General features: G+C 37.7%; 1 protein-coding gene across 1 annotated transcript in view; it reads left to right on the forward strand.

Moving 5' to 3' along the window:
- Window positions 1-24061, forward strand: part of LOC132099036 (semaphorin-3C-like) — a 43530-nt gene extending 19469 nt beyond the window's left edge. Inside the window, exons 4-18 of the mRNA XM_059505414.1 lie at window positions 558-620; window positions 2020-2139; window positions 4905-4995; window positions 6207-6326; window positions 6815-6957; window positions 7119-7233; window positions 9052-9115; window positions 10666-10810; window positions 13156-13378; window positions 15397-15485; window positions 16999-17040; window positions 17215-17372; window positions 19248-19315; window positions 21960-22090; window positions 22622-24061. Coding sequence (XP_059361397.1) covers window positions 558-620; window positions 2020-2139; window positions 4905-4995; window positions 6207-6326; window positions 6815-6957; window positions 7119-7233; window positions 9052-9115; window positions 10666-10810; window positions 13156-13378; window positions 15397-15485; window positions 16999-17040; window positions 17215-17372; window positions 19248-19315; window positions 21960-22090; window positions 22622-23008 — 1959 coding nt within the window. The 3' untranslated portion in view covers window positions 23009-24061. The remainder of the gene's footprint in view (window positions 1-557; window positions 621-2019; window positions 2140-4904; window positions 4996-6206; window positions 6327-6814; window positions 6958-7118; window positions 7234-9051; window positions 9116-10665; window positions 10811-13155; window positions 13379-15396; window positions 15486-16998; window positions 17041-17214; window positions 17373-19247; window positions 19316-21959; window positions 22091-22621) is intronic.
- Window positions 24062-26491: the final 2430 nt, after the last annotated feature.

The following is a 26491-nucleotide window of genomic DNA, read 5'->3' on the forward strand; positions in this document are numbered from 1 at the left end:
CTACAGTTCTGCAGCCTTAGAAACCAATGGTGACCACATTTCTTTCCTTCTCATTTGACTAATGGGAGTTTGGCAGTTTGGTTAAACAGAGCTGGCTTTTGAGGAGACAGCTTGAACACAACTGGCAAAAATTATGGAAGTTTATCTTTCCTCATTCAGCAAAGGCTGGCAAAACTTTAGAGATTCATTGCATTCCAGTGCAGGGATCAACCCCAATCATGAGTTCACGAGTAAAAGCCTCACCCAAGCTGGAGTACAATACAGAATGAGTTATGTCTACTGTATAAACTGGTTAAAATGACTACTAGACTTATGAAAGTCTAAGGAGAAATTTTGCAGAATGTCTAGGCTGCCCTTGTGCATATAATGAACGGTGACTTTTGATCAGTTTAATACTTGCTTAGTTTGTCAATTTTCATAAAAATTCTAAATCAAATATTGATTAAAAAAAAATTGGCTTATTACATTTACGCTTGCGTAGTAGTACCATTAGACGTGCATGGTAACATAAAACTGTCAGTCAAAATGATATAATTTTCTCATTGTTTTTTTCTCAGATCTTCTGGCCGGCATCCACTAGTAAGGTCGAGGAGTGTCAGATGGCTGGCAAAGACCCCACAGTAAGAACATTGACACTTTTAAACTCATGGCATGTTATGGTTGGCCAGATCTTTTCTGCCTCTGATTCACAGGGAAAACAGCAGCATTCTTGATTCAACTCCTGTTTGTCTGTTGCTTGGTGAAGTGACCATCCAGTGAATCCAGTGAATCACGGCAATTAATTAAACTTGTCCCAAGCATGAGCTGATTTTAAATCAGTGTTGGATCAGAAACAGATGGTTCTTGACCAAGTGCCTAAAAGCACAAGCGATATATGTTCTCTATATGTTGTCTGTAGCACAATGGGGGCCACATCTTCTCTTTGTCATCAACTACGTGTCTTAAAACAAAGTAAATGCAGGAATGGACTTATGTTCTCAACTGGCCAAAGAAAAAAAATGTGCTTCACACCCATGCCACAATTGATCATTTTAAACCTGTATTTTATATACTATGAAATACAGGAATTTACATGTGCACTGAACTGAAATATTAAATGAAGTTGTATAATTTAATTGCAAGTGACTGGAAAATAGGGCAAATGAATGTAAACCTATCTACTTTCTGACACTGAGATGAGCGAAAAAGTCACAATTTATTCTTTTATGGCCCAATATTTTAATTTATAGCCACAGGAGCGGCAGCGTGTGACCTCACATGATCTGAATCCATCTGCATCATTCGGGAAACACTAAGGTGTTTCTTTAACAGAGCTGTAAATGATATGAAGACGTGATTATGGAGCTCTTTTTTATTAATTCTGCCTTTTCTCTTCGTGGACCGTAAGCTGTCAAGACGTTTTTTTGCCTTAGCGGAAGAAAAAGGATTCCTACCATAAATCAGTAGTGAATACAAGCCAGTAGAGGATAAAGTTATAATGTTGATGTATGCCACAAAAAAAAGAGAACTATTAATGAAGAACATGTGAAAGAGATCAAGGGGAAATGGGAGGAGTGGATGGTTGGGTGTGTGCTATTGGAAGTGCTGTTATTTTTCTGGAGTTGCTCTTGAAGGACTCGTGTGTGCGCATGCAAACCGAGAGCTCATGCAGCTGCTGTTTTGACACACTTTGCCAAGTTCCTAACTGCTCCCTTGGTGCTTTTCTTTCTCTACTCATCCCTCTCTCACTCTTTCTTTGGGCTGGATCATGTGCAGTCAGTTTAGTTTGGGATTCCCATATTCTAAGATAGGCCTTGAATTCCTATATAAACTTTTACTTCTTCATTGGATCAAAATAAATTGTCTTTTTGTCTTTCAAATTGTAATCTGAATTGGCATTGTCAGTTTCCTAAATAAGCGTATCAGCTTGCTAATAGAATTATGTAGCACTAAATGACTTTAAAATTACACTCAAAGAGATTTTAGTCTAACTTTTAGGAACGAGAGCATTGATCTCTCTCTCTCTCTTGTTCTCCTCAGCATGGATGTGGAAACTTCTTACGAGTGATCCAGCCATATAACAGGACGCATCTGTTCATCTGCGGCAGTGGAGCCTACAGCCCAGTGTGTGCATTCGTTAACCGTGGCAGGCGTCCTGAGGTCAGTTTACACTTACTAATGAAAAGGTTATTTAGTTCAGTTTCACCTTACTGGGTGGGCCACTGGTGCATGGGATAACGTGTCTGACCATGGATCAGAAGATTCTAGTTTTGACTCCTGGCTGGCTCGCTCTGTGTTCATTTTGGGGGAAGTCGTGGTCTAATGGTTAGAGAGTCGGACTCATAACCCAAAGTTTGCGGGTTTGAGTCTCGTACCGGCAGAGATTGTAGGTGGGGGGTGTGAATGTACAGCGTTCTCTCCCACCTTCAGTACCATGACTGAGGTGTCCTTGAGCAAGGCACCAAACCCCCAAATGCTCCCCGGGTGCCACAGCAAGAAATTGCTGTCCACTGCTGTGTGTTCACAGTTTGTGTGTGTTCACTGCTGTGTGTGTGCACTTTGGATGGGATAAATGCAGAGCACTAATTCCGAGTATGGGTCACCATACTTGGCCACATGTCACGTCACTTTCACTGCTTCAGATTTCTAAAATGCTGTATTGGGAAATAGACAGTAGGCATTAGGGCTGTCAACGAATATTCTAAATTCGAATATGTATTCGAATAGTTTTAAAAAACGAATTTCGAAGGTGAAAATTAATATTCGAATAAAAAAAAATGTGGAAAAAAAGGCCCGCGGTAGTAGAGGCGTGGTTGTCTGCTTTGCGAGTGGGCGCTAGCATGCCTGAGGGTTTAGGGACAGGTCACAGCCTCACAGGAGTCGCACTGTCTGGCACAGCATCACTGCTGAAAGTTGACGCGTCTTCATGGAAGATGGCAGCAACTGCAGAGCCCAACACGACCGCAGCAGAGAAAATTAGGTAAAATTGTTGACCCGCGAGATTGTTGTATGCAAGCTATTTAAGATACAGTTAGCATACCATTCGACCACTAGCAACATGAGGTCACATCTCAAAAATGTGCACCCAAATGAGCATGGCATAATGTGTGGAACTCCAGTTAAACAGTCACGTCTTGACACTTAACGTTACTTTGCATCGCCCGCCACAAGCTCTTTGTCTGCAACATGACAAGAGGCCATAATGGATAAATTAATTTCGTTCATTTGTAAGGACATGAGACCGATCAGTATCGCGGATGGGGCACGCTTCGGGGAGTTCTGTCAAGCAATGCATCCGAGGTTTGATTATTTATCGTTTCATGTCAAGGAAAAGTTCCATGTTTACCACAGCACTTCTCGCTCGGAGCATTCAATGTCAGTCTATAAACTGTAAAACTTCAATTAATATTAATAATATTTGTTTTAATCACTGAATGAAGCCTGCTATATTTGGGACAACAGTCGCGACCTTAAATTGCTTGCACAAAAATTTGTTTGTTCATTTAAACCATTATGCGCAGAGAACGTGAGGGTGAGAGAGCGTGAGGACTGCAGTCTTGGCCATTAGTTGATTTCCTTGTTTTTGTGTATAGGTAATACGTTGTCATATGTTTAAACTTAAATAGACTATCTATACAAGTAGTTATGTCTCTTTGTATTATTTTTGCCTGTTATTGACGTAATGCGCGTCATTGACAACATGCGCAACCAGATGTTCGAATAGTTTGAATGTTCGTGTATTTTTTAGAGGGAATATTCGAACGTCATTTTTGAGCAATTTTGACAGCCCTAGTAGGCATATATTCCACTAATTTCCTGGTAAAATGTGTTTATGTAATCTACCTTTGAGCTGTAAAGTTAAACATCATAATTCCTTTAAAAAGCCCTTGACAATTTAGGCCAGAAAGGGAATAAAGGTAGTCAGGGGTTCAAAGATCAGGTGAGACAAAATGAGATTAGGCAAGACATGCCAATTGAGAGGAGGGCAAATAAAGCCCAAATTATACTTCAGTGTGCAACAAATTTCATCACCAGAACAGTACTTTTCCTAAGCGTGTATAAAAAAATTAAAACCTTGAGATGGGATGAGATGAGAGGAGACCAGATGAGATTAGGAGCAGTCCTGCTAGCCATCTGAGTCCAACAGCTTGTTTTCTATCATTCTTTTTTTGTTTGTTTGAAAAGCATTTTACTCTCTCAGCCCTCTGTCTGTGTCCATCTCTATTGGCTGCCCACCAGCTGGACTATTACAGAAGATGAAAACTCTGCAATAGGGTGACCTATAACCTTTAAAAGTGTGCAGAGTAGCTTTGAGACATAATGACGGGGCCACCCTGGAGTGACCATGTGACTCATCTTTGCCTATAGTTGCGTGTGATGTAAAGAGCCAATTCGTTAATGAACACACATGTCCCCGAGACAAATTAGAAGCTCTACCACCAGCAGAGGCTCTCTACGTCTCTGGTTTCTCTCACTTCACGTAACTGCCCAACATCTTGACACCAAAGGAGAGGATTGACTGGCCCGGCAGTCGGAAACCTGGAAGCCTCTGGGCAAGTCTGTCCAACCAATCAGAAGAAAGCTAGAACCACTGCACTGATGAGTGCTAGGAAATTACTCAGAAATCTTTTTATATAGATTGGCTGTGAAACATTTCAGATCGAGCTAAAAGTTGAGAATAGATTTGATGATGGCAAATTGGATAAAATGGTAACAAGAGCATATGTGGGTTATTTATATTTAAAGGATATCTGCAGAGTAGATTATTTGACTAAAAAGGTCAACTTTGCAGAAAGACCAACATATAAGGACTGAGCACTGTCTGTTTTATCTGGAAGGTTTATCTGAAATAGTTAATGCCACAGTAATAGATTTTTTGAGTGTGTGTGAAATGAGAGATTTTATGTTTTTGGTGTCATTGGCAGGAGCAAGTGTTCCAAATCTCTTCCAGAGCAGAATCAGGGAAAGGAAGATGCTCTTTTAACCCAAAAGTCAACACCGTCTCGGTCATGCTCAGTAAGTGCTGCCGTCTTTTGTGTCTTTAATCACAGATCCCATTTTGTCTCGGACACGTTTAACACGTTTAACACACTGTGATCTCATTGTTCATGACCCTATAGTGTCTTAAAAACATCCACATCTTGTGGCTGTCTGCCCCCTTCCGATGTGACAACATTGGGTCACTCAGTGCCGCCCCCTTAATCCTTTGATCTGTAATTGGCTAATTGGTGTTGGGTGGCTGTTGACACACTACATTACACACACATTCATTCTTTTTACTCAACAGAGAGCCAATACAACTGCAACATAAGCACACCGGTGTTATTTTAGTATCACTGAAACACTGTATACTTATATTTTCATATTTCCATTTTTATTTTAGTTAGTTTTAGTAATTGTGTAGTTTTTTTGTCATTTATATATATGGGGGTGGGGGGCTTTCAACTAGCTTTTTAGTAAATTTTTATAATTTTTTTATTTCCAGCTCTTTTTTTAATCGGTTTAACTGTAATAACCCTGAAACACATATGCACTCAAATGAGAACTAACTGCATTTGGCACACATACTGGCCTACAAAAATCACATACGCACACCTAAATATAATGTTATAGGTCATCGATGAATCATCCGTAGATGAGAAAAGGTTTTAAGTGGTTATTCTATTAAGTAGAAAAGTTCCAAAGTGTCTAGACGGCAGCAAAGACTGACGGTCTGTGACATGACAGCCTACAGCTTTCTCTGTCGGATGTCCGTCTGACAATTTCCATCTTAAACGCACATGTCAACCATGGGCCCCAGCAATATGGAGTGATGAAGTGATGGAGTAGTGCACTGATGAAAGGAAGGAGAGATTTGGGGAATGGAGACTTGAGCAGGTCATTAGTGGAGCACACCACAGAGAAAAGCACAGCCACAATAAATCCATAGGTCTCACATTCAACAGACAGATGTGTTCAGCCAGTAGCAGAAACCACATTTTTTAAGCATTTGAGTTTACAAAATAAATGTATTTTAAATGGGGCTGTCAAATTTAATGTTGACGCATAGGATTAAATGCTTAATAGTGTTATTTAAAAAAAGGAAATTACATTAATGCATTTATTTGATTTGACATTGTGACTTTTTCAATTTGTTCTGTGTAATTATTAAAACCCGAATAGAACAGATCACACACACACACACAACAGCAACAGTGGGACACATTTCTGATTCTGTTTGTGGTTAGATCAGGAGCTGTTCTCTGGCATGCACATTGACTTCATGGGGACAGACGCGGCTATCTTCAGGAGCCTGACCACAAGGAATGCAGTGAGGACGGACCAACATAACTCCAAATGGCTGAGCGGTACAAACCATATGTGATTTTATCCATCTACATTATTATGACTGTTCTGTCAGAAAATTGGGCATGTTTTCTTGAAGCTACAAATAATTATTTATGTGGAGCATTAAATTACATGTCCACGTTCCATGCCATTTTGGTAACAGTACACCACAAAGTAAAAACCTCCTTTCCCATGTCAAAGGAAATAGCTGAAGACAGGACAGACTTAATATCTGTTTACAAGGAAAATGGGTTTTCTCAAGAGGTCACATTTTCTTTAACACAATGAAATGCATATTTGGTCAGGGTCTGTAAGATGCAGTTTCTCAACTCAGTTCACCAGCAGCTATATTATGTTCATATAAACTTTAGCATTCGCATTAGCACCATGCCGAGAGGTTGGATTCTTTAGGCAAGAAATGATACAGTACAATTTTCTTATTCTCTTTTGTGGTTGATGTCGAGCAAATTGAGTGTTTAAGCTGTAGTTATTCTTCTATTTTGACTAGAGCCAGTGTTCATTGATGCCCATTTGATTCCTGATGGCTCAGACCCAAACGACGCCAAACTTTACTTTTTCCTGCGTGAGAGACTGACAGACAGTAGTGGAAACACTAAGAACATCCACACTATGGTGGCTCGAGTGTGCCCTGTAAGTCAAGTTATGCAATCATGTTCAGGGAGGTACATTTGTTTTAAATGAATTTCAATCAAGTGCAATCTCAATCTTATTTTGAATATATCATTAATATGAACTGTATAATATATAAATGTATTAGTAATTTATTCTGTGTAATTGTAAATTCTATTTAGAATGACACTGGTGGTCAGCGCAGTCTGGTGAACAAGTGGACCACGTTTTTAAAGGCTCGGCTGGTTTGTTCGGTTCTAGAGGCGGACAGTACAGAGACCCACTTTGATGAGCTCGGTGAGACCACACACACACACACACACACACACACACACACACATGCTGGGTTTCCAAGTTTTAAGGGGGCATTCCGTAAGCACAATGGATTTTCTACTGTACAAACTTCATTTTCTATCCCCTTACCGTAACAAGAAAGAAATATATATGTATACACTCACTGGCCACTTTATTAGGTACACCTTGCTAGTACCGGGTTGGACCCACTTTTGCCTTCAGAACTGCCTTAATTTTTTGCTGCATGGATTCAAAAAGGTGTTGGAAACATTCCTCAGAGATAATGGTCCATATTGATATGATAGCATCATACAGTTGCTGCAGTTTTGTCAGCTGTACATCCATGATGCGAATCTCCGGTTCCACCACATCCCGAAGCTGCTTTGTTGGATTGAGATCTGTTGACTGTGGAGGCAATTTGAGTAAAGTGAACTCATTGTCATGGTCAAGAAACCAGTCTGTGATGATTTGAGCTTTGTGACATAGTGCATTATCCTACTGGAAGTAGCCATCAGAGGATGGGTACACTGTAGTCATAAAGCGATGGACATGGTCAGCAACAATACTCAGGTAGGCTGTGGCATTTAAACTATGCTCAATTGGTACTAAGGGACCCAAAGTGTGCCAAGAAAATATCCCCCACACCATTAAAACACCACCACCAGCCTGAACCATTGAGACAAGGTAGAATGGATCCATGCTTTTATGTTCTTTACATCAAAATCTGACCCTAACATCTAATTGTAAGAGCAGAAACGAGACTCATCAGTCCAAGCAACGTTTTCCAATCTTCTATTGTCCAATGTTGGTGAGCCTGTGTGAATTGTAGCCTCTGTTTCCTGTTCTTAGCTGACAGGAGCAGCACCCGGTGTGGTCTTCTGCTGCTGTAGCCCATTTTCTTCAGGGTTCGATGTGTTGTGTGTTCAGAGATGGTATTCTGCATACCTTGGCTGTAACGAGTTGTTATTTGAGTTACTGTTGCCTTTCTATCACCTCCAACCAGTCTGCCCATTCACTTCTGACCTCTGACATCAATGAGGCATTTTCGTCCACACAACAGCCGCTCACTGGATATTTTCTCTTTTTCGGACCATTCTCTGTAAACCCTAGAGATGGTGGTGTGTGAAAATCCCAGTAGATCAGCAGTTTTTGTAATACTCAGACCAGCCCGTCTGGCACCAACAACCATTCCACGTTTAAAGTCACTTAAAATCACTTTTTTCCTCATTCTGATGCTCAGTTTGAACTTCAAGTCGTCTTCACCACATCTAGATGCCTAAATGCACTGAGTTGCTGCCATGTGATTGGCTGATTAGCAATTTGTGTTACCAAGCAATTGAACGTGAACCTAATAAAGTGGCTGGTGAATGTGTGGTATATGTATATATGTTTTACATATATAAATTGCCATATATTTTGGGACTAGAAAAAAATCCCAAGGGACCTTTAACTCCATTGTATGTATTAGATGCAGTCTTGACCTGTATTAAACCCAAAATACTCCATCAAAAGCCTTTCAAATTTCACGGTATAATTAAACAGCTTTCTATAATTACTGGTCATTAATCATAACCAGCCATTTTGGTGTTTTTCAGTATCCAACAACGGACCTCGGAAGTTTGTAAATCTTTTCACCTCATTAAAATCCTTTTACAATCATAAAACACTCAGCACAAATCGTTTACACTGGAGAGTTAAAACCTGTGATGGATTTACACGCTTTCACCTGTTTTGTTCTTGTTAAGCCAAACTAGAACCGTGTCACAATGTTGTAGGACAGATGTTCGGCTATCGAGCGAGTGTTTGTCTCTTTCTTTCCAGAGAATGTGTTTTTATTGGAGACGGACCGGGGCCTCCTCATCTTTGGAGTTTTTACCTCTACAAGGTAAAGCCAATAGCAATATTGAGCTTGCCGCTAATGTGTGTATAAATATGCATGTGCATGTTTTTATGTGTGTATTTGCCAAATATAGGTCAGACGGGGTTGGAGCTGAGGGGATGACAGGGTTTCTGGGAAAATGTGATCACACCTGAGAGCGGTAAATGAAGGGAAAGGTCACTCCTTTACAAACAAATATCTAATCTTAGTTCATCCAATAGCTTTTCACTCTGATGAATTTAACATTTTTATTATAAGGAGGACTCACTGAATGATTTAAATGGATCAGTGTGTTCTCACGGAGTCAGTTTAAATGTTTTTGTTGGCCCCTAAGCGCTCAGAAACAATCACACTGTACTTGGAAGTTATTCGTTTTCATGTACATAAATGAAAATAGCCACAATATTCAAACTAATATGAGTTCAGAAATATTTTTTCTTACATTTACATATTCTATTCTTTAGATATACTGTTATACTATTTAATTGATAAATACTATTATAATATTTAAACGGATCTAATATTATGAGTTTATAAATGTATTCTTATTGCACATGATTAATATATTTAATTACTATTATTGTAAATGTTTGTATATATTCTAGATTGTAAACATTTGTATCTATTATACAGTATAGTATATTCTGAAATATATTATTTATATTTAGTTTATAATAATTTATAATTTTTACACACAATATTTATATAATTTTTATAAAATGTTTATAAAAAATAGTTTCTATATTTTGGGGTTGAAGTCTTCAACACAAAAAGGATGGCAGACTGTGTTTTTATATAAATAAAAGGGGCAAATGTCTCTTTAAAAAAAATAATAAAGTAATGCCAGTTTTTACACTACCAACAGGCATAACTCTGGGTAATACTGGATAAAAAATGTTTAAGTACAGAGGTCGTTTGATTGTAGCACATTTTGTGACGTTGAAATGTCTTTGTTTTTCCTTAAGAGAAAGATCCGAGAAGCCAGTGGTCTTCATTTATTATCCCTTTGTTTAGGCAAAACAGTTCAGATATGAGGTGTCATTTGGGATATTTGCTATGGATCATTTCATTATGCTTGTTATGATGGGTTTCTATGGGTGTATGTTGGGTCGTGTGTGTATGTAAGTTGTGGTTTAATGAGGTGAGATTTCGTTCAAGGTTTCCGAACTGTGGTTTATTCTCCAACCACGTTGAATCGGTGTGGTTTTCCTAATGAGGCCAATCCAAACAGCGACAGCTTCTCTGCCCATGCCCTGCTCTGCTATTTATCATGATATTTTGCCTCTTTCCCTTTGTTTTGCGATCAAACAAAGAAACGCTTTGTCTTGCTGTTTGATCAAAATCTACGATGTCCAGCCAAACCACACTTCAACCAAAGTGGTGTCCCCTTTCCTTTACGCTGCGTTTTTCACTGTCTGTGGATCGAGTCTCCAGTGTTACTGTGTTACATCATCCCTTCCACCCAAATGTTTAGCAAGGATGCGCAAGACCGTCTTTTTACCATCTGACTTGCTTCATGTTAAATAGGTCTGTGTGTTTTGTGTTATTCCATCCAGTTCTGTGTTCAGAGGTTCTGCTGTCTGTGTGTACAACATGGCCGACGTCCTGACGGTCTTCAACGGACCGTTTGCACACAGGGAAGGACCCAACTTCCAGTGGGTGGCTTTCCAGGGCCGGATCCCATACCCACGACCGGGAACCGTGAGTCACACACATTAATGTCACTCTGTTTACAATGCCATTAAACTGAGGTACAGTGTACAGTGTTTCCCACAGAATTAGATTCTATTTGTGGTGGTGCGGTATTTGGGGACCGGGGGGGGGGGGGGGGGGCGTTTAAGTTAAATATATATATATATATAAATATATATTAGTGCTGTCAATCGATTAAAAACTTTAACTAGATTAATCACACATTTTTTCTGTGATTAATCGCAATTAATCGCAATAAAAAAAATGTTTTTGTACGTTTTTAATATATTTTTTAATGTAATAATTTCACAGTTAATCAAATTAATGTAGAAACAACATAAAGACAGTATATTTTAAATACTTGTTTAAATGGCATCTTTTTATGAATGAAGGCCAGTATTACTGATATTAATACAGCTACTGATTTTTTATTGATTTACATTTATTATTAGGCTTCAAAAATATAACAGTTTTTAATTTAAGTAAACTTGCTAATTTAAGTAAACAATGCTAACATAAACCCATAATAAATGTCATGTTTACTCCTGCCCTTCCTGTCTTAACAGTTAGGAAATATACAGAAATTTAATAAAGTTATCAAAATTATATGCAGTCTGCACTGCATAAACTATAAATTAAATAGTTAATCCTTATTAAAGCTACAAAAGTTATTTAGTCAAGAGCAGCGAGTCATTTTCTCTATTACCTTTGTTCTTTAACTTTACTGACTGGAAGCTTTATTGGCTGCTGTCCCTTTAAGAGCAGACAGACACGCGGATCTCACCGTTTATATACTGTCTATGGATCTCGCCTCATTCTCTCACAACTCTTTTTGTTCATTTTAGACTTTATATAAATCATTTAAGATTGCTCCTATGAGGATAATCGACAAAACTGGCACTTTGGGATGTTTATTGTTAGTTCAAGCGCTTAAGAGAACTGGATTCTGGCGCCCTGTCTATGCATTGTGTGTGTGTGTGTGTGTGTGTGTGTACGTGTGTATGTGTCACATAAGGGCATTCACAGACAGCGCATTCTCTTTTGTCTTGCCGTGCCTGAAATGTTTAAAAGCATTTAAATGAATAAGAGCATGATCATATAATGTAAAGCTAGCCAACGGATGGCAGAAAATACGGATGCTGCGTTAATTGCGTTAAATATTTTGACATGTTAAACCAGACAAAAATTAAATCGCATGCGTTAACGCGTTAACGTTGACAGCACTAATATATATATATATATATATATATATATCATAAATATATCTCATATATTTTTAGTGACAAGTACACATTTCCATTGCCAACACTTAGTGTCAGATACCTTAAAGGGATAGTTCACCCAAAAATGAAAATTCTATCATCGTTTACTCACCCTCAAGTTGTTCCAAACCTGGTGGACAAAAACCAACACACACCAACCTGAACCTGGAGATAATAATAATATAATGTCTAGTCTGGTGGCTGTGATATATATAAACCTACCAACGTCCGTTGGAATAACTGATCGCGAGAGGAAAAAAATGACGTTTTAACATCGGTTAATGGAAACGCCGTCATTTCGCAATAGTTGTTTATCGATATTTAGAAGAAAAAAAAACACAAAAGTTTTGCGCGAATATGTAATGGAAACGCGACAGTGCTTAACATAGACTAACTTCTCAGAGTTATGTTGAGCAACAGTGTTCATTACTAACCATTCAACTCCGGATTGATTCTGAAATCTTCGCTGGGGGAATAAGCATTAAGCAACAATCCGTCCTCTAACTAACGCATGCTCATGTTTTGATTCAGATCATGTTCGAAGAGGAGGAGCTAGTATTGCGTGCCTCCGTTGTCAGTTTTTGAGAGGGAGGGAGCAAGCAGCGCGCAGCACGCAGCTCTACAATAAAAAACAATTGTACCCATATTAAATAGTTTCAAAATCTGAATCAATCCGTGGCGGTCAGCGTTGATATTGTGGCGGGCCGCCACAAATTAATGAATGTATGGGAAATCCTGGAGTAAATATTTGTGATTCACACTTTAGTTGAAAAGTAATTAATTACGGGGGGGGGGGACGTTTGCTGAAATAATCATCATCATAATCTTATTTTTAGTTTAGTTTAGTTCATACATGAAATCTGGTCTGTCCTCTGTGTATTATAATGTTAAAGAAACTAACTTAAAAGCTTAAATTAATAATGCTTTGTACTTTTAGTATTAGCTTTTAAAATTAAGCACACTAAGTAGATACAGATTCACTAATATTAGTTTGAGTCTGAGTGACAAAAAGACCCAGTTAAAGTGACAAAGCATTCATAATCTAAAGCATGATTATCTAATCTTTCAATTGTTTTATCCTCTTCCTGTCAGTGTCCTGGTGGCGCGTTCACCCCTCATATTCAGAGTACTAAAGAGTTTCCAGATGAAGTGGTGACATTTGTGAGGAATCACCCCGTCATGTTCAACCCCATTTACCCGGTTGGCAGGAAACCTCTTGTGGTGCGGACACATGCCGATTATAAATACACCTCTATAGCTGTGGACCAGGTCCCCGCTGCAGACGGACACTACCAGGTTCTATTCCTGGGCACAGGTACAACCCCACATTATGACAAATCTCAAGAAAAAAAAAACGACTACACTAGAACATTTACATTCTCAAGAGTTACAACCATCAAATGAAAATAATTCAAATGTTCCAAAACAGATTTCAACCACTACCTAATGTAAGGAACTGGCACACTTTACTTGACTGCTTGTTGACCTTTTCAACAGACTAAGTAGCTTTTTCCAACTAAAAATGAGAAAGGCAGGAAAGTCAATCTTTTACTGACTGATAACGTTTTGCTAAAAGTATTTTGTCAGTTAAATTATACTTAATTTAATATACTTTAAAATTATACTATACTTTAATCAATTATGGCAGTAAGCAAGCACGCACTCGACTTTGTCTGCTTCATGCCATAACATACATTTTACATTAAAAAACATACCAGAGCAATGCTCCTTATAATTTAGTATAAAATCGCATATAAATGTAATCTTATATTCATCTGTTTTTCCAATTACTTTTAAAACGGCGTTTTAAGAGGAGCATTGCAGTAGTTAGTTCCCATGCTCATGAAATGTTGAGCTGTGGTGCTAATGTAGGTTTTAATCTGGCCTGCAACATGTCCCATTTTCTATATATCTTCTAAATCATTTCTATACTATATTTTAAAGGAGTGGTTCTTAACCAGGAGGCCGGGATCCATTATAAGGCCTCAACAAACTTCCAAGGGTGCTGCAGGATGACTTAATATTAAATTGACTTTAATATTTCAGTACAATTCAGATTAATATTCAAATTATTATAATTATTCAAAAATACAATACTCTAATTTAATTATAATGCTAAAACATAATTCATAAAATCAAGAAATATAACAAATATTTTCAATTTAAATAATTTTTTTTTAGCTTCCCCCAGCAGAAATATTGTGGGAAATGTCTTCCTTTATACAGGGGCCTTTACAAATTATGTTGAATAAAAAATTAAAAAGATTCTCTACCACTTCATTCCTTACTGCCACTGAGCACCACTAGGGGGCAGAGAATCTACACAAGCTGCACAAATATTTTCATCTAATCATTTTTAACATAAACATCTTTTTTTCTATTTTAGTTTACATTTTTTTATTCCTGCTCTGAGACAGCACAAGACACACTATTAGGGTGACCATATGAGACATTTTCCTAGGACGCGTCCTTGTCAGGATTTTTATATTGCCTAAAATATCCAGATTTTGGCTGTTTGTGCTATGCAGATCGATCATTGTATGACATTCATAAGAGCTATAGAGAGCAGAGCAGACGGCTCCTTATGCACTAAAATCACTCTCTTGGTACTTTGGTGTCATACAACGATCGGTGCACAGCGACGCTTCAAGTTGAATGAACGAACAAACACCTAACAGGTACATGTATTTGCATTGCTTTGATCGTTCTCTGTAGATCTCACCTTCTCACATGCCACGACTGGTTGATTATGTAACATACCTGCATGTTATTGGTCAAACTACTTTGGATGTTTTAGGCAATATAGAAATCCTGGCAAGGACGCGTCCTGGGAAAATGGCTCATATGGTCACCCTACACACTATTAACTTTTGGGATGGCAATGGAAGAATGAGAGAAAGAGTCACGACAGCAGACAGGCTCTGTAGTTACTAGGGAACGGGGATAGGGATTTGGAGAGAATTCAAAATCACAGCTGTTTGTATTTGCATGTCAAAATTCCTGATGGAAAGCCAGGAGCATTGTGCGGAGCGGTTTTGACAATTAATGGTCAAGTGGCATCAAATTCATCACTCAAGATATCCAATCAGTTCCACCAGGTAGATGACCAAAAATAAAAACCTTAAATTTACATTAAAGTAGGCCCACGGGCCATATCTAGGGACTAGTGGGTGGGCTCTTATGACGTGAAAAACGTGCTAAACGATTTCAAAGAGAAAATCTGTGAACAATAGAAAGTTCATATGCGGTTCAACCCCAGACCGCATTACTGAGGTTGTTTTTGCTTTCCAGACTGTCCAATGCTCTCCTGATGCTCTGATATTCTGCTCACAGATAAAGGCACAGTACAGAAGGTCGTGGTTCTGCCGTCAAACAGCTCTCTGGATGAGGATCTAATCCTCGAGGAGCTGGAAGTGTTTAAGGTCTGAGTTCTCGCCACACATCAAAGTATCTAATGAGGAGACTGTAGGAGCAGAGCTGGCAGTGTCACAAAGCGTTTATTAAACTCAATGCTGTTCTAAGGGAACGCAGATTATTTTAATGGGAACAAAGACTGGACATGAGGAAAGGAAAAGGTTACTTTGTGAAGTTTCTTATTATCTGCTTTGAGTGGCTCAAAATCGTCAAAACAGGTTTAGGCATAATGAATCATTTCATGGACTATGTAATGCCACACACATAGCTCAGTTTAATCTGGCATCTCAACACAGTCACAAATTTGCACATCAAAACTCAAAACCACCTGAAATAGGCAATTTCTTATTGAAAATGTGGTTTCATTGTGATGTTAGTTATTGGCAAAAATGGCAGAGCGGCTAAGGATGTCAATTATAATGAAAAGCCAAGTCTTTTTTTAATAATTTTTTTTATGTAGTTTAAAACACATATGCCTAGTAAGTTTAGGAATGTCATATTTGTAAAATTGTTAAATGGTGTAACCATCAAGTTAAAGTGATCACCCGCCCCCACCCATTGTCATGGAAATAGGAATTATGGAATAGAATTCAGTGTGTGTGTGTATATTACAGGTTAGATTATGTTGTTGTTTGCACCACACTGAATCTACACTGTTGAAAATAATTGTATAAAAAAATATCAAATTCTTACAGTTACACCACCTTGATATTTTTACCACAAAAAATACTGTTGAAATGTAATATATAAATGTTCACAGGAACAGGCACTGCATGCACAATTATTTTATATATATATATATATATATATATATATATATATATATATATATATACATACAGTACAGACCAAAGGTTTGGACACACCTTCTCATTCAAAGAGTTTTCTTTATTTTCATGACTATGAAAATTGTAGAGTCACACTGAAGGCATCAAGGGCTATTTGACCAAGAAGGAGAGTGATGGGGTGCTGCGCCAGATGACCTGGCCTCCACAGTCACCGGACCTGAACCCAATCCAGATGGTTTAGGGGTGAGCTGGACCGCAGACAGAAGGCAAAAGGGCCAACAAGTGCTAAGCATCTCTCGGGGAACTCCTTCAAGACTGTTGGAAGACCATTTCAGGTGACTACCTCTTGAAGCTCATCAAGAGAACGCCAAGAGTGTGCAAAGCAGTAATCAAAGCAAAAGGTGGCTACTTTGAAGAACCTAGAATATGACATATTTTCAGTTGTTTCACACTTTTTTGTTATGTATATAATTCCATATATAATTCCACATGTGTTAATTCATAGTTTTGATGCATTCAGTGTGAATCTACAATTTTCATAGTCATGAAAATAAAGAAAACTCTTTGAATGAGAAGGTGTGTCGTGCTGTATATATATATATATATATATATATATATATATATATATATATATATATATATATATATATATATATATATATATATATATATATATATATAAATACATTTTTTTTTTAATTTAACTTCATCCAATTACTTTTTTGATTTTCAGAAGCAATCTCCTATCAACGACCTAAGAATTTCATCTAAAAAGGTAACTACATTAAGTAGCTCTTTCATCTTGCTCCATTTTGTGATTAAACGCTCCATATAGTAAGTGGGGGTGGCAGAGGAAATGTTGTTGCTTTAATTCTGCGTAATTATCTTGTCACCAGTCCTGTGGTTTAAAGTAGCAGCTTTTGAGATGTCTGGCTTGTTTGCGTTACAGCAACAGCTGTATGTTAGCTCTGAGCATGGAGTGTCCCAGGTGTCTTTGCACCGCTGCAACGCATACGGCTCTGCCTGTGCGGACTGCTGTTTAGCGCGGGACCCGTACTGCGCCTGGGATGGGCTCAGCTGTTCTCGATTCTACCCTACTGGCAAGAGGTACACAGACACACACACTAACACCCAGGGTGGACAAGGGTGGCATAAACGACAGCAGCAGTGGGACAGAAATAAATGATGAGACACTGCTTTGATTTCATTTAGTCATAAAAGCAGATACACAGTCTGGGTCGAAAGATTATTCACAGAATTTGAATAAACCTCTTAACCTACATATTCAAATTCAGTGTCACATTTAAAGAGTTCTGGCTTAAGATTTTCCTCGCAGACGATAAAACAGATGAAAAAAAAAAAAACATTGAGGGGCTAGAATATCAGAGATTTGAGGGCAGACATTTCTAATTTGGGCCAGTGAACAACTACCCTAGCAAGTGCATAGCAACTCAAGTAAAAATCCCTCAGAACACTTTAGTAACAGTTTGGCAACACTTCAGAAACCGCCTAGTCTTCAGAACTCTGACCGCACACATACAGTCTGTCAATCAAACAGAACAGCCCTCATATTACATATTCATGTGTATTTAAACTGTGGCTTGTTTCAGAATGGGGCATTAATCTGATATCTGATTAATGCCAGATGTTTTAATTATGGAAAATGTTTCTAGAAGGCACAGCCTTTTTTTTTTGAGAAATTAATCTAAAATTTTACTTTCATGACAAGGAATGTGTTTTATAAAAACTAAATTGTGCAAATATCCAGGCACTAACGTTGATAAAAAGTGAGATAATGTAAGAGTGAAAGATAAAAATGCATACAGGTGCATCTCAAAAATGTGAATATCATGGAAAAGGTCTTCATTTTTGTAATTTAATAAAAAAAAAAAAAGCTAACTTTCTTATATTCTAGATTCATTTCACTCAAACAGAATTAATTCTGATGGTTACGACCTACAGCTTAGGAAAAAAAGAAAAATTCAGTATCTCAAAATATTAGAATATTCCATTTAGAGCTTGATTAGTTTGATTCATTTTGAGTATAAATACTGGGTACCTCTTGGGGTAGTTTAGAACATACAACCACAATTATGGGAAAGACTACTGACTTGACAGTTGTCCAGAAGATGTTCATCAACACCCTCCAGAAGGAGGGTAAGTCACAGAAGGTCATTACTGAAAGGGCTGGCAGTTCACAGAGTGCTGTATCAAAATATATTCATAGAAAGTTGACTGGAAGCAAAAAAATGTAGTAGGAAAGGTGCAAAAGAAACAGGGATCATCACAGCCTTGGGAAGATTGTCAAGAAAAGCCGATTCAAGAACTTGGAAGAGTGTCACAAGGAGTGGACTGAAGCTGGAGTCAGTGCATCAAGAGTCACCACTCAGTCATCTTCAGGAAAAGCACTACAGCTGTCACATTCCTAGAACAAAGCCACTCCTGAACCAGAAAAAAAAAAACATCAGAAACATATCACCTGGGGTAAGGAGAAAGCGAACTGGACTGTTGCTCAGTGGTCCACAGTCCTCTTGCAGTCTGGACTCCAATGTCTAGAGTGAATTTTCTGAAGTCAGTGATGATGATAACACAACAATAACACCTCAGCAGTGTCAAAAGCTCATCGCATCCATGCCATGCTGCACTGAAGCAGTAATTTGTGCAAAAGGAGCCCCTACAAGTTATTGAGTGCATAATTAAACCTGCTTTGGAGATCTTAAACATTTCTGTTTGTAAATCTTTTTTTGATTGATCTTTGAGGAAAGATTCTAATTTTTTTTGAGAGACTGAATAAGTCATATCTATCAGAATTATAACAAAAAAACTCTTGAAATATTTCAGATTGTGTGCAATGAGTCTAGAATATAAGTAAGTTTTTTCGTTGAATTAAATTACAAAAAATAAACTTTTCCATGATATGAATATGATGTTCACCTGCATATGAAAATATGTTGGATTAATCATATGCAAATATTTTTCCAGGAGAAACAGAAGGCAGGATATTATGCATGGGAATCCACTGACTCAGTGCAGAGGATTCAATCTGAAAGGTAATGAGTACCTGCATGTCAACACTTAGGATAGGCAAAAGAAAAAGTCCCAAGGTTATGTACTGAGACAATTTAAGATTTCAGTAAGCAGTTTTGTGACTGGCAGTTTAAAAAGCTTGTTTACATTTATTACATTTAAAGTCATTGCAACTTTATATCTCATAATGAGATATATCTCATATATATACAGTACAGACGAAAAGTTTGGACACACCTTCTCATTCAAAGAGTTTTCTTTATTTTCATGACTATGAAAATTGTAGATTCACACTGAATGCATCAAAACTATGAATTAACACATGTGGAATTATATATGGAATTATATACATAACAAAAAAGTGTGAAACAACTGAAAATATGTCATATTGTAGGTTCTTCAAAGTAGCCACCTTTTGCTTTGATTACTGCTTTGCACACTCTTGGCGTTCTCTTGATGAGCTTCAAGAGGTAGTCACTTGAAATGGTCTTCCAACAGTCTTGAAGGAGTTCCCCGAGAGATGCTTAGCACTTGTTGGCCCTTTTGCCTTCTGTCTGCAGTCCAGCTCACCCCTAAACCATCTCGATTGGGTTCAGGTCCGGTGACTGTGGAGGCCAGGTCATCTGGCGCGGCACCCCATCACTCTCCTTCTTGGTCAAATAGCCCTTGATGCCTTCAGTGTGACTCTACAATTTTCATAGTCATGAAAATAAAGAAAACTCTTTTAATGAGAAGGTGTGTCCAAACCTTTGGTCTGTACTGTGTATATATATATATAGCGCTTTATTTTGTATTGATGTACACCCAAAGCAATTTACAATCATATGATGGAGTCTCTCGTCAACCACCACCAGTCTGCAGCATCCACAGTATAATGGTGCCAGTGCGCTCACCACACACCAGCTATAGGTGGAGAGGAGAGAGAGATAGAGTCAATTCAGTGGATGGGGCTTATTAGGAGGCCATTATTGACAAGTGCCAGTGGAGGGAATTTGGCCAGGACACATGGGTACACCCCTACACTTTAGGAGAAGTGCCAAGGGAGTTTTAATGACCACAGAGAGTCAGGACATCGGTTTAACATCTTATCCAAAGGACTGTGTTTTTTAAAAGTATATTGTCCCCATCACCATAAAGGACCCACACAGACCACAGGGTGAGCACCCCGTGCTGGTCTCACTAACTCCTCTTCCAGCAGCAACCTAGTTTTCCCAGGAGGTCTCCCATCCAGGTACACTCTTAAAAATAAAGGTGCTTTGAAAGGTTCTTCAAGCAATGCCATAGAAGAACCATTTTTGATTCCACAAAGAACCATTCAGTCAAAGGTTCTTTAAATAACCACCTTACTCTTACCTTTTTGTAATCTGAAGAACCTTCTTTGGACAAAAAAAAGGAACCTTTTGTGAAACAGAAAGATACTTCAGATGTTAAAAGTTCTTTAAGTAGCCATTTAAACAAAAACATTTTTTATATGGCATCATGAAGCACCTTTATTTTTAAGAGTGTACTGACCAGGCACATCCCTGCTTAGCTTCAGTGGGCAACCAGTCATGGGCTACAGGGTGATATGGCTGCGGGCCATCATGTCATCATCCATTGTCTGCTGTGAACAGTGTAGAGTTGTATGAATCAGCGTTCACACAGATGCCTCTATCAAACCAAGCAGCTGTGTATTAGCACAGTGAATCTGCGAGACAAACTTGAACCAGTTGCAAAACCTGAAAAGGGAAATCTTTAGCTCTTTCACGGAGTTCCATGTGAAGTCATAATGAAATGACTGGCTTAGCCACATTGTGCTGCATTTTTGCTATTTAATTGTGAGGCCGAACTGTTTTAGAAGTGAAGTCATGTCTGGTTAGGTGAATCAATCTAGTGACTAAGTATTTTACTCATCAACAACACTGACACAAATGGATCCATTTTGGCATTTATTAATGTTGTCATAGAATCTGATCCTTTCAAACTGCTCGTAGTAGAATCTCAAAGTTGTCATCTTGTAATTGTGCTAATACTGACATGAACGCAACCAAAGCTAATGCTTAAATGCACATGCATCAAAGTCATTTTATGATGTGTTGACAGTTTTTCAATACTAGCATATTTTTATACATATACAATGAATTTTCCTAGTGAAATACATTTCGTTGCTTAATTTAAATGCTAATTGACATGCAGCCTCGCACATTTCCCTTTAACTCCACCGCTCATTTCCTTTTTTTCCCTCTCACGTTTGTCAAATTCTTTCCCTCATTGAGAAAAAACCTGTCATGGAACTAGAAGACCTGTTAATTTGAATACAATTGGCACTGATTTTGTCAGCGGTCCAGATGACTCAGTTAAACACTTGGATGCATCACAATTATTAAATAGCAGTCTTAATGATGAGGGGAAGAGTTATCCCAGCTGTATGCACAAAACAAAAGTAGCATAATGTCAAAACAGATGTTGAATGTATGACATCATTGGCCAGTGTACAGGGTCACTTATCCAATTACACACTAATCTGGCCCACTACTCTTCAGAGTATAATTTACTGCATCCTCAGTGAACTTGAACCCCACCATGACCCTCATCCGCAGATGTTAGCTTGTCAGTTGAATTGCAGTAGAACTATTACAATTAGTATGCACTAACTGTGCGAGAGAAAAACTTGATGTTTTGTTTTAGCCTACAGGAATGCAGTGGAAATGACTCAGTATGGAGTCAAAAACAACACCACCTTCCTGGAGTGTCAGCCCAAATCTCCACAGGCCTCAGTTAAATGGCTCATTCAGAGAGACAACGATCGAAGGAAAGAGGTCAGACAACCCTTTCCAAAACTACACAACATTAAACCCTGATACTCGACAGCCAATGCATAGTATATTGCTCCACGCTATCATGGATGATGCTTTCAATGAAATATCATCAAGTGTTTGTAATCATCAAACAGACCGACTCCTCCTAAACTGCCATTGGTCCCTCTGTGCTTGAAGAATAAGAAAATAATGGATGCACAGGGATGTTCAAAACTTCTTTGTCTTTTAAAGGTCTGGCTTACAAGTTTAATATTCAATATTCTATAGATAATATAAGTGCTATTATTAAATAAAGCATAATCTCCCACACATCTATATGTTATGCAAATGTAATTAGATTTACATAAAATTATATAATAAACATGGAAGAAACCCCTTTTATACAGTTCATTATATTGCAAAAAAAAAAAAAAATTCACCAAACCAAACACGTCCCTACCCAAAAGGATAACATGCGTATCATCTGTTCATGAATTTAATAAGCATTTAAAAAATGACACATTCACCGGTCATTCTTTTGTCTGTGTGCAGGTGAAGCTGAGTGATCGTGTAGTGTCCACCAATCACGGTTTGCTCATCCGTTCAGTGCATTCTTCAGATAAGGGTGTGTATTACTGCCTAGCCACAGAGAATGGCTTCAAGCGCACACTTGCTAAAATCCGTCTCCAGATTCTGAGCGAAACTCTGGTCAGCACTCTGAGCAATAAATATTCTCCCTGGGGCTGGGCAGCCTCACTGCACCCTAAAGCCCTGGTGTCGGCCTTCAGCCCTGCTGAGACATTGGCCATGCAACAATACTGCAAGGAACGCAAACAGATGCAGAGTCTGCAGAACATACAGAGCCCCATGAGAGGCGAGCTGGGTAAACTCAAACCCTTGCTGGACCACAGGAAGAGCAGGAACCGCCGGAACCACTGACTACAGGAATAGAGTTGAAATGTAAAGTAAGGAGATCGAAGCACAGATAATGAAAAAGAAGGAGATGGCTAGAGAGATGATGAAAAGGAATAAAGACATGCATCAGGAGAGAACCCGGATGGAAAATAAAGAAGGAGAACGTTGGAGAAGACTCCTCTGTTATGAACCTCATTTGTTGTTTTTCTTCAAACTTAAAGCATCTCAGGTGCTTCCTGTATGGCAGTCTTATATACATGACACCCAGAGCAGAGGACTCTGAGACACCCTCACACACAGGCACTCAAGCCAATTTATGTTTCAAGCTGCATTATACAAGATGCCATATCTGTCATACAGTAGTATTGTTGTCATTTTATAGGCATGTGACATTTCAGAACAAACGATGAAGTAATACAATGTCCTTCAAGTCCCAATGAAATAGCTCATGAGGACAGGGTTTTTTCTGGGTTTTTATTCTGTTTTGATTTATTTCCTAGTTGGGGCGGGACATATGGAGAGGCTAATCCCTTTTTTAACAGCCTTTAGTTTACATTACAGACATGAACTTTTATTTATTCTTGCTAATGCTAGTGAAGTATTGCCAAATGGGACAGTCTCAATCTATAGTGCATTTCATTGGACATAAATTTGGATATACCCTTTAGTGCAAGCGGAGTCATCAGTATTTTGGTTTGTTTACTGGAAGATAAAGACTGTAAATTGCAAATGCTAACGATTTCTCAAAATTAAGACTACATAAGCTAAAAGACATGGACAAAAAAAATACACAGAAATTCAGTTTCTAATGCATATCTTATTAGATAGGCATCATTAGAGTATTTTGTTAACTTATAGATGTAAACTTGAATTAGATTTAGCTTCTAAGTGAAAAGAAATTCACCAAAATCCACAAAATCTCAGTATTGATTTCTTCTACGTTCTCTTTAATATCCTTGCAGAACATTGGGATTATAAATACGTTTATTCTAGCAATCCAAATTTGATTTACATGACATGTTTAGGCCAAGCAATTTTGGAAAATTTACATTAATGAAACAAATGTATCAATTCTACTACCTACAACTCTTCAATACCCCTGAATTAAGGCAATCATTTGTGGATTAGAGTTTACAGTATCTCAAACTAAATGTTTATGGTTACTGAACAGTTTAGAAGAATATTTCTTGGAGATTAACATTTACATTGGAGATTACACATTAGACCAAAGTACATCAGCCCAGATGCACCACAGATGATCGAATGGGAAGTGAGAGTGAGAGAAGATGTTTTGGAGATGTTTCAAACTGTCTCAGACAGGTGGCTCTCTGAGCTCATAACACTGTAAAGAGTGTTGTGTTTTTGCCAAGTGTTGTGCTTTGGGAAACATCATTAATCCAAAACACATAATTTAAAGAAATGACAGTTTAGTTGTCATTTACTCACCATCGTGACCTTCCAAACAAGGAGAACCTTGAATATAGTGCACAAGTCATATGGTCATATTTTTATCCTTTAAAAGAAGACAGAGTGGTCATGTTTTAAGAGCAGCATGAACATTCTTCTAAATATCTCCTGTTGTATTTCCGAAAGAAATGATGAGATGTTGGAATATTAGGACAGAATTTTCACAGGTGAACTACTGGTTTAAAATGTTATGTGCACGTTTTCTTCTTTTACTAACACGGTATCCACATTATTTTGCAACACAGAAGAGTAATCTATTTTCTGTGAATGTGTGAGACTTCGGATTTTTTAGCCGCAAAATGTAAACAACTATAAGAATAACAAAGTGCAGTAAACAGTAAAACTACAAACTAGTGTTTATAATCATGGCAATACATTCAAATAATATGATAAGAAACCCCAGTTTTTATTATCAAAAAGGAATGTGATCACGCATTGTTCATCATTATACAGGCACACATTGATGTTGGAAATGAATGTCATGTTAATGTTTTGTGGTTTGCTCAGTGTGCACAGCTCTAATGTGATTGTCACTCATTTTAGATGATGTATAGCATTGTACAGCTTACGATTTTGGATTTATCTGTGTCAGTGTAACTTATCACTTTTTGTATTTTGAGTGTCTGTAAATAGTGAAAACACATGAGAAATTGAGTCACACTCAGTTTGGCAATAGATTTCTCTATGGCAAAATTAGTATAATTTCATTCACATTCACACAGTTTGTTGGATTAATTGGATTTTTTTTAATGCCAAACTTCAGATGTTTTTGACTGAATCTGCATTTTGCAGACATTTCATGTTCACTTAGTGTCCTCTTCAAAGAACATTTATTTTAATAATGTTTTAATATAATAGGCTATATGCTGTATTCCCAGTGAATGTTATTTTATTAAATGTCTTGATTTGTATAGGCATATTTATTAATGATAAAAGCCTGGACAACTGCATTAAACAAATTGAATCTCTCTCATGTTTTACAAATTCTTATTAATCTGAGAATTTATTAATTATCTGTAACGTTACGGAACAGTATTCAGATTAAACTCATAAATGTAAGAGTCAAGTTGAAGTTGACATGAAACATGAAAACATACAACCGTACTGTCGGTTGTTATTATTATGTGCTGTGTGAACGGAACCGTGTTGGACAACCAGTTGCCCAGCAAATTCGGGCGTTTGAAGCGTATTTTATGTGTGGTTTCGATAACTTACAGAGAACCAGAAACGATATGTGTAATCTGAAGATCCAGTCTTTCACAGGAGTAGCTTCGGTCAGTTTTATGGGCCGCTTCAGGCAGGTACAAAAGCTATTGTCGGTTACTGGCAAGTTAATGCCTAATTATCGCGAGAATAGAAAAGATCGGACAGGTGCCAATGGTCTTTGATATTCTTAGACAATTTTTAAATACTTAATTTTCTGCTTTATTCAGACAGCTGATACGGGCCTATTTAGCTATTATAATTACTATGTTACTTTTTATTAGGCAATTAAATTTCTATATATATTACCATGTCTTTATGGCCTTTAACTACAATGATGATAACCGATAAACGGGCGATATTAAAAAAATATATAACACTAAAATCTTTTTTAAATGATAAAATTTAATTATTACAGCATTATAAATGTACAAATTAAGATTTGGCATAGATTATATATGTGAAATGAAATGAGCACACACAATGAATCTAATTTCAGTCGATATACAGTACAATACCAACAAAAACCTCTAATACCAATTTGGTCCTGATATATTGTGCACCCATTTTAAACTGCATCATATGGTCTTATATTATTTGAGGAGTTGTTGGAATGTCATTGTTTACAAACAATTGTGTATATTTTTATGTTAGCAGTATGAATATTTGCCACCAAGTCTTTATTCCAGGGTAGATTATAAACCTACATGTTGTTCACTTGGGCCTTAACATTTACATTTATTCATTTAGCTGACGCTTTTATCCAAAGCGACTTACAATTGCTACATATGTCAGAGGTCGCATGCCTCTGGAGCAACTAGGTGTTTAGTGTCTTGC

This window comes from Carassius carassius, chromosome 22 (genome assembly GCF_963082965.1).
Source record: "Carassius carassius chromosome 22, fCarCar2.1, whole genome shotgun sequence".
Lineage (NCBI taxonomy): Eukaryota > Metazoa > Chordata > Actinopteri > Cypriniformes > Cyprinidae > Carassius > Carassius carassius.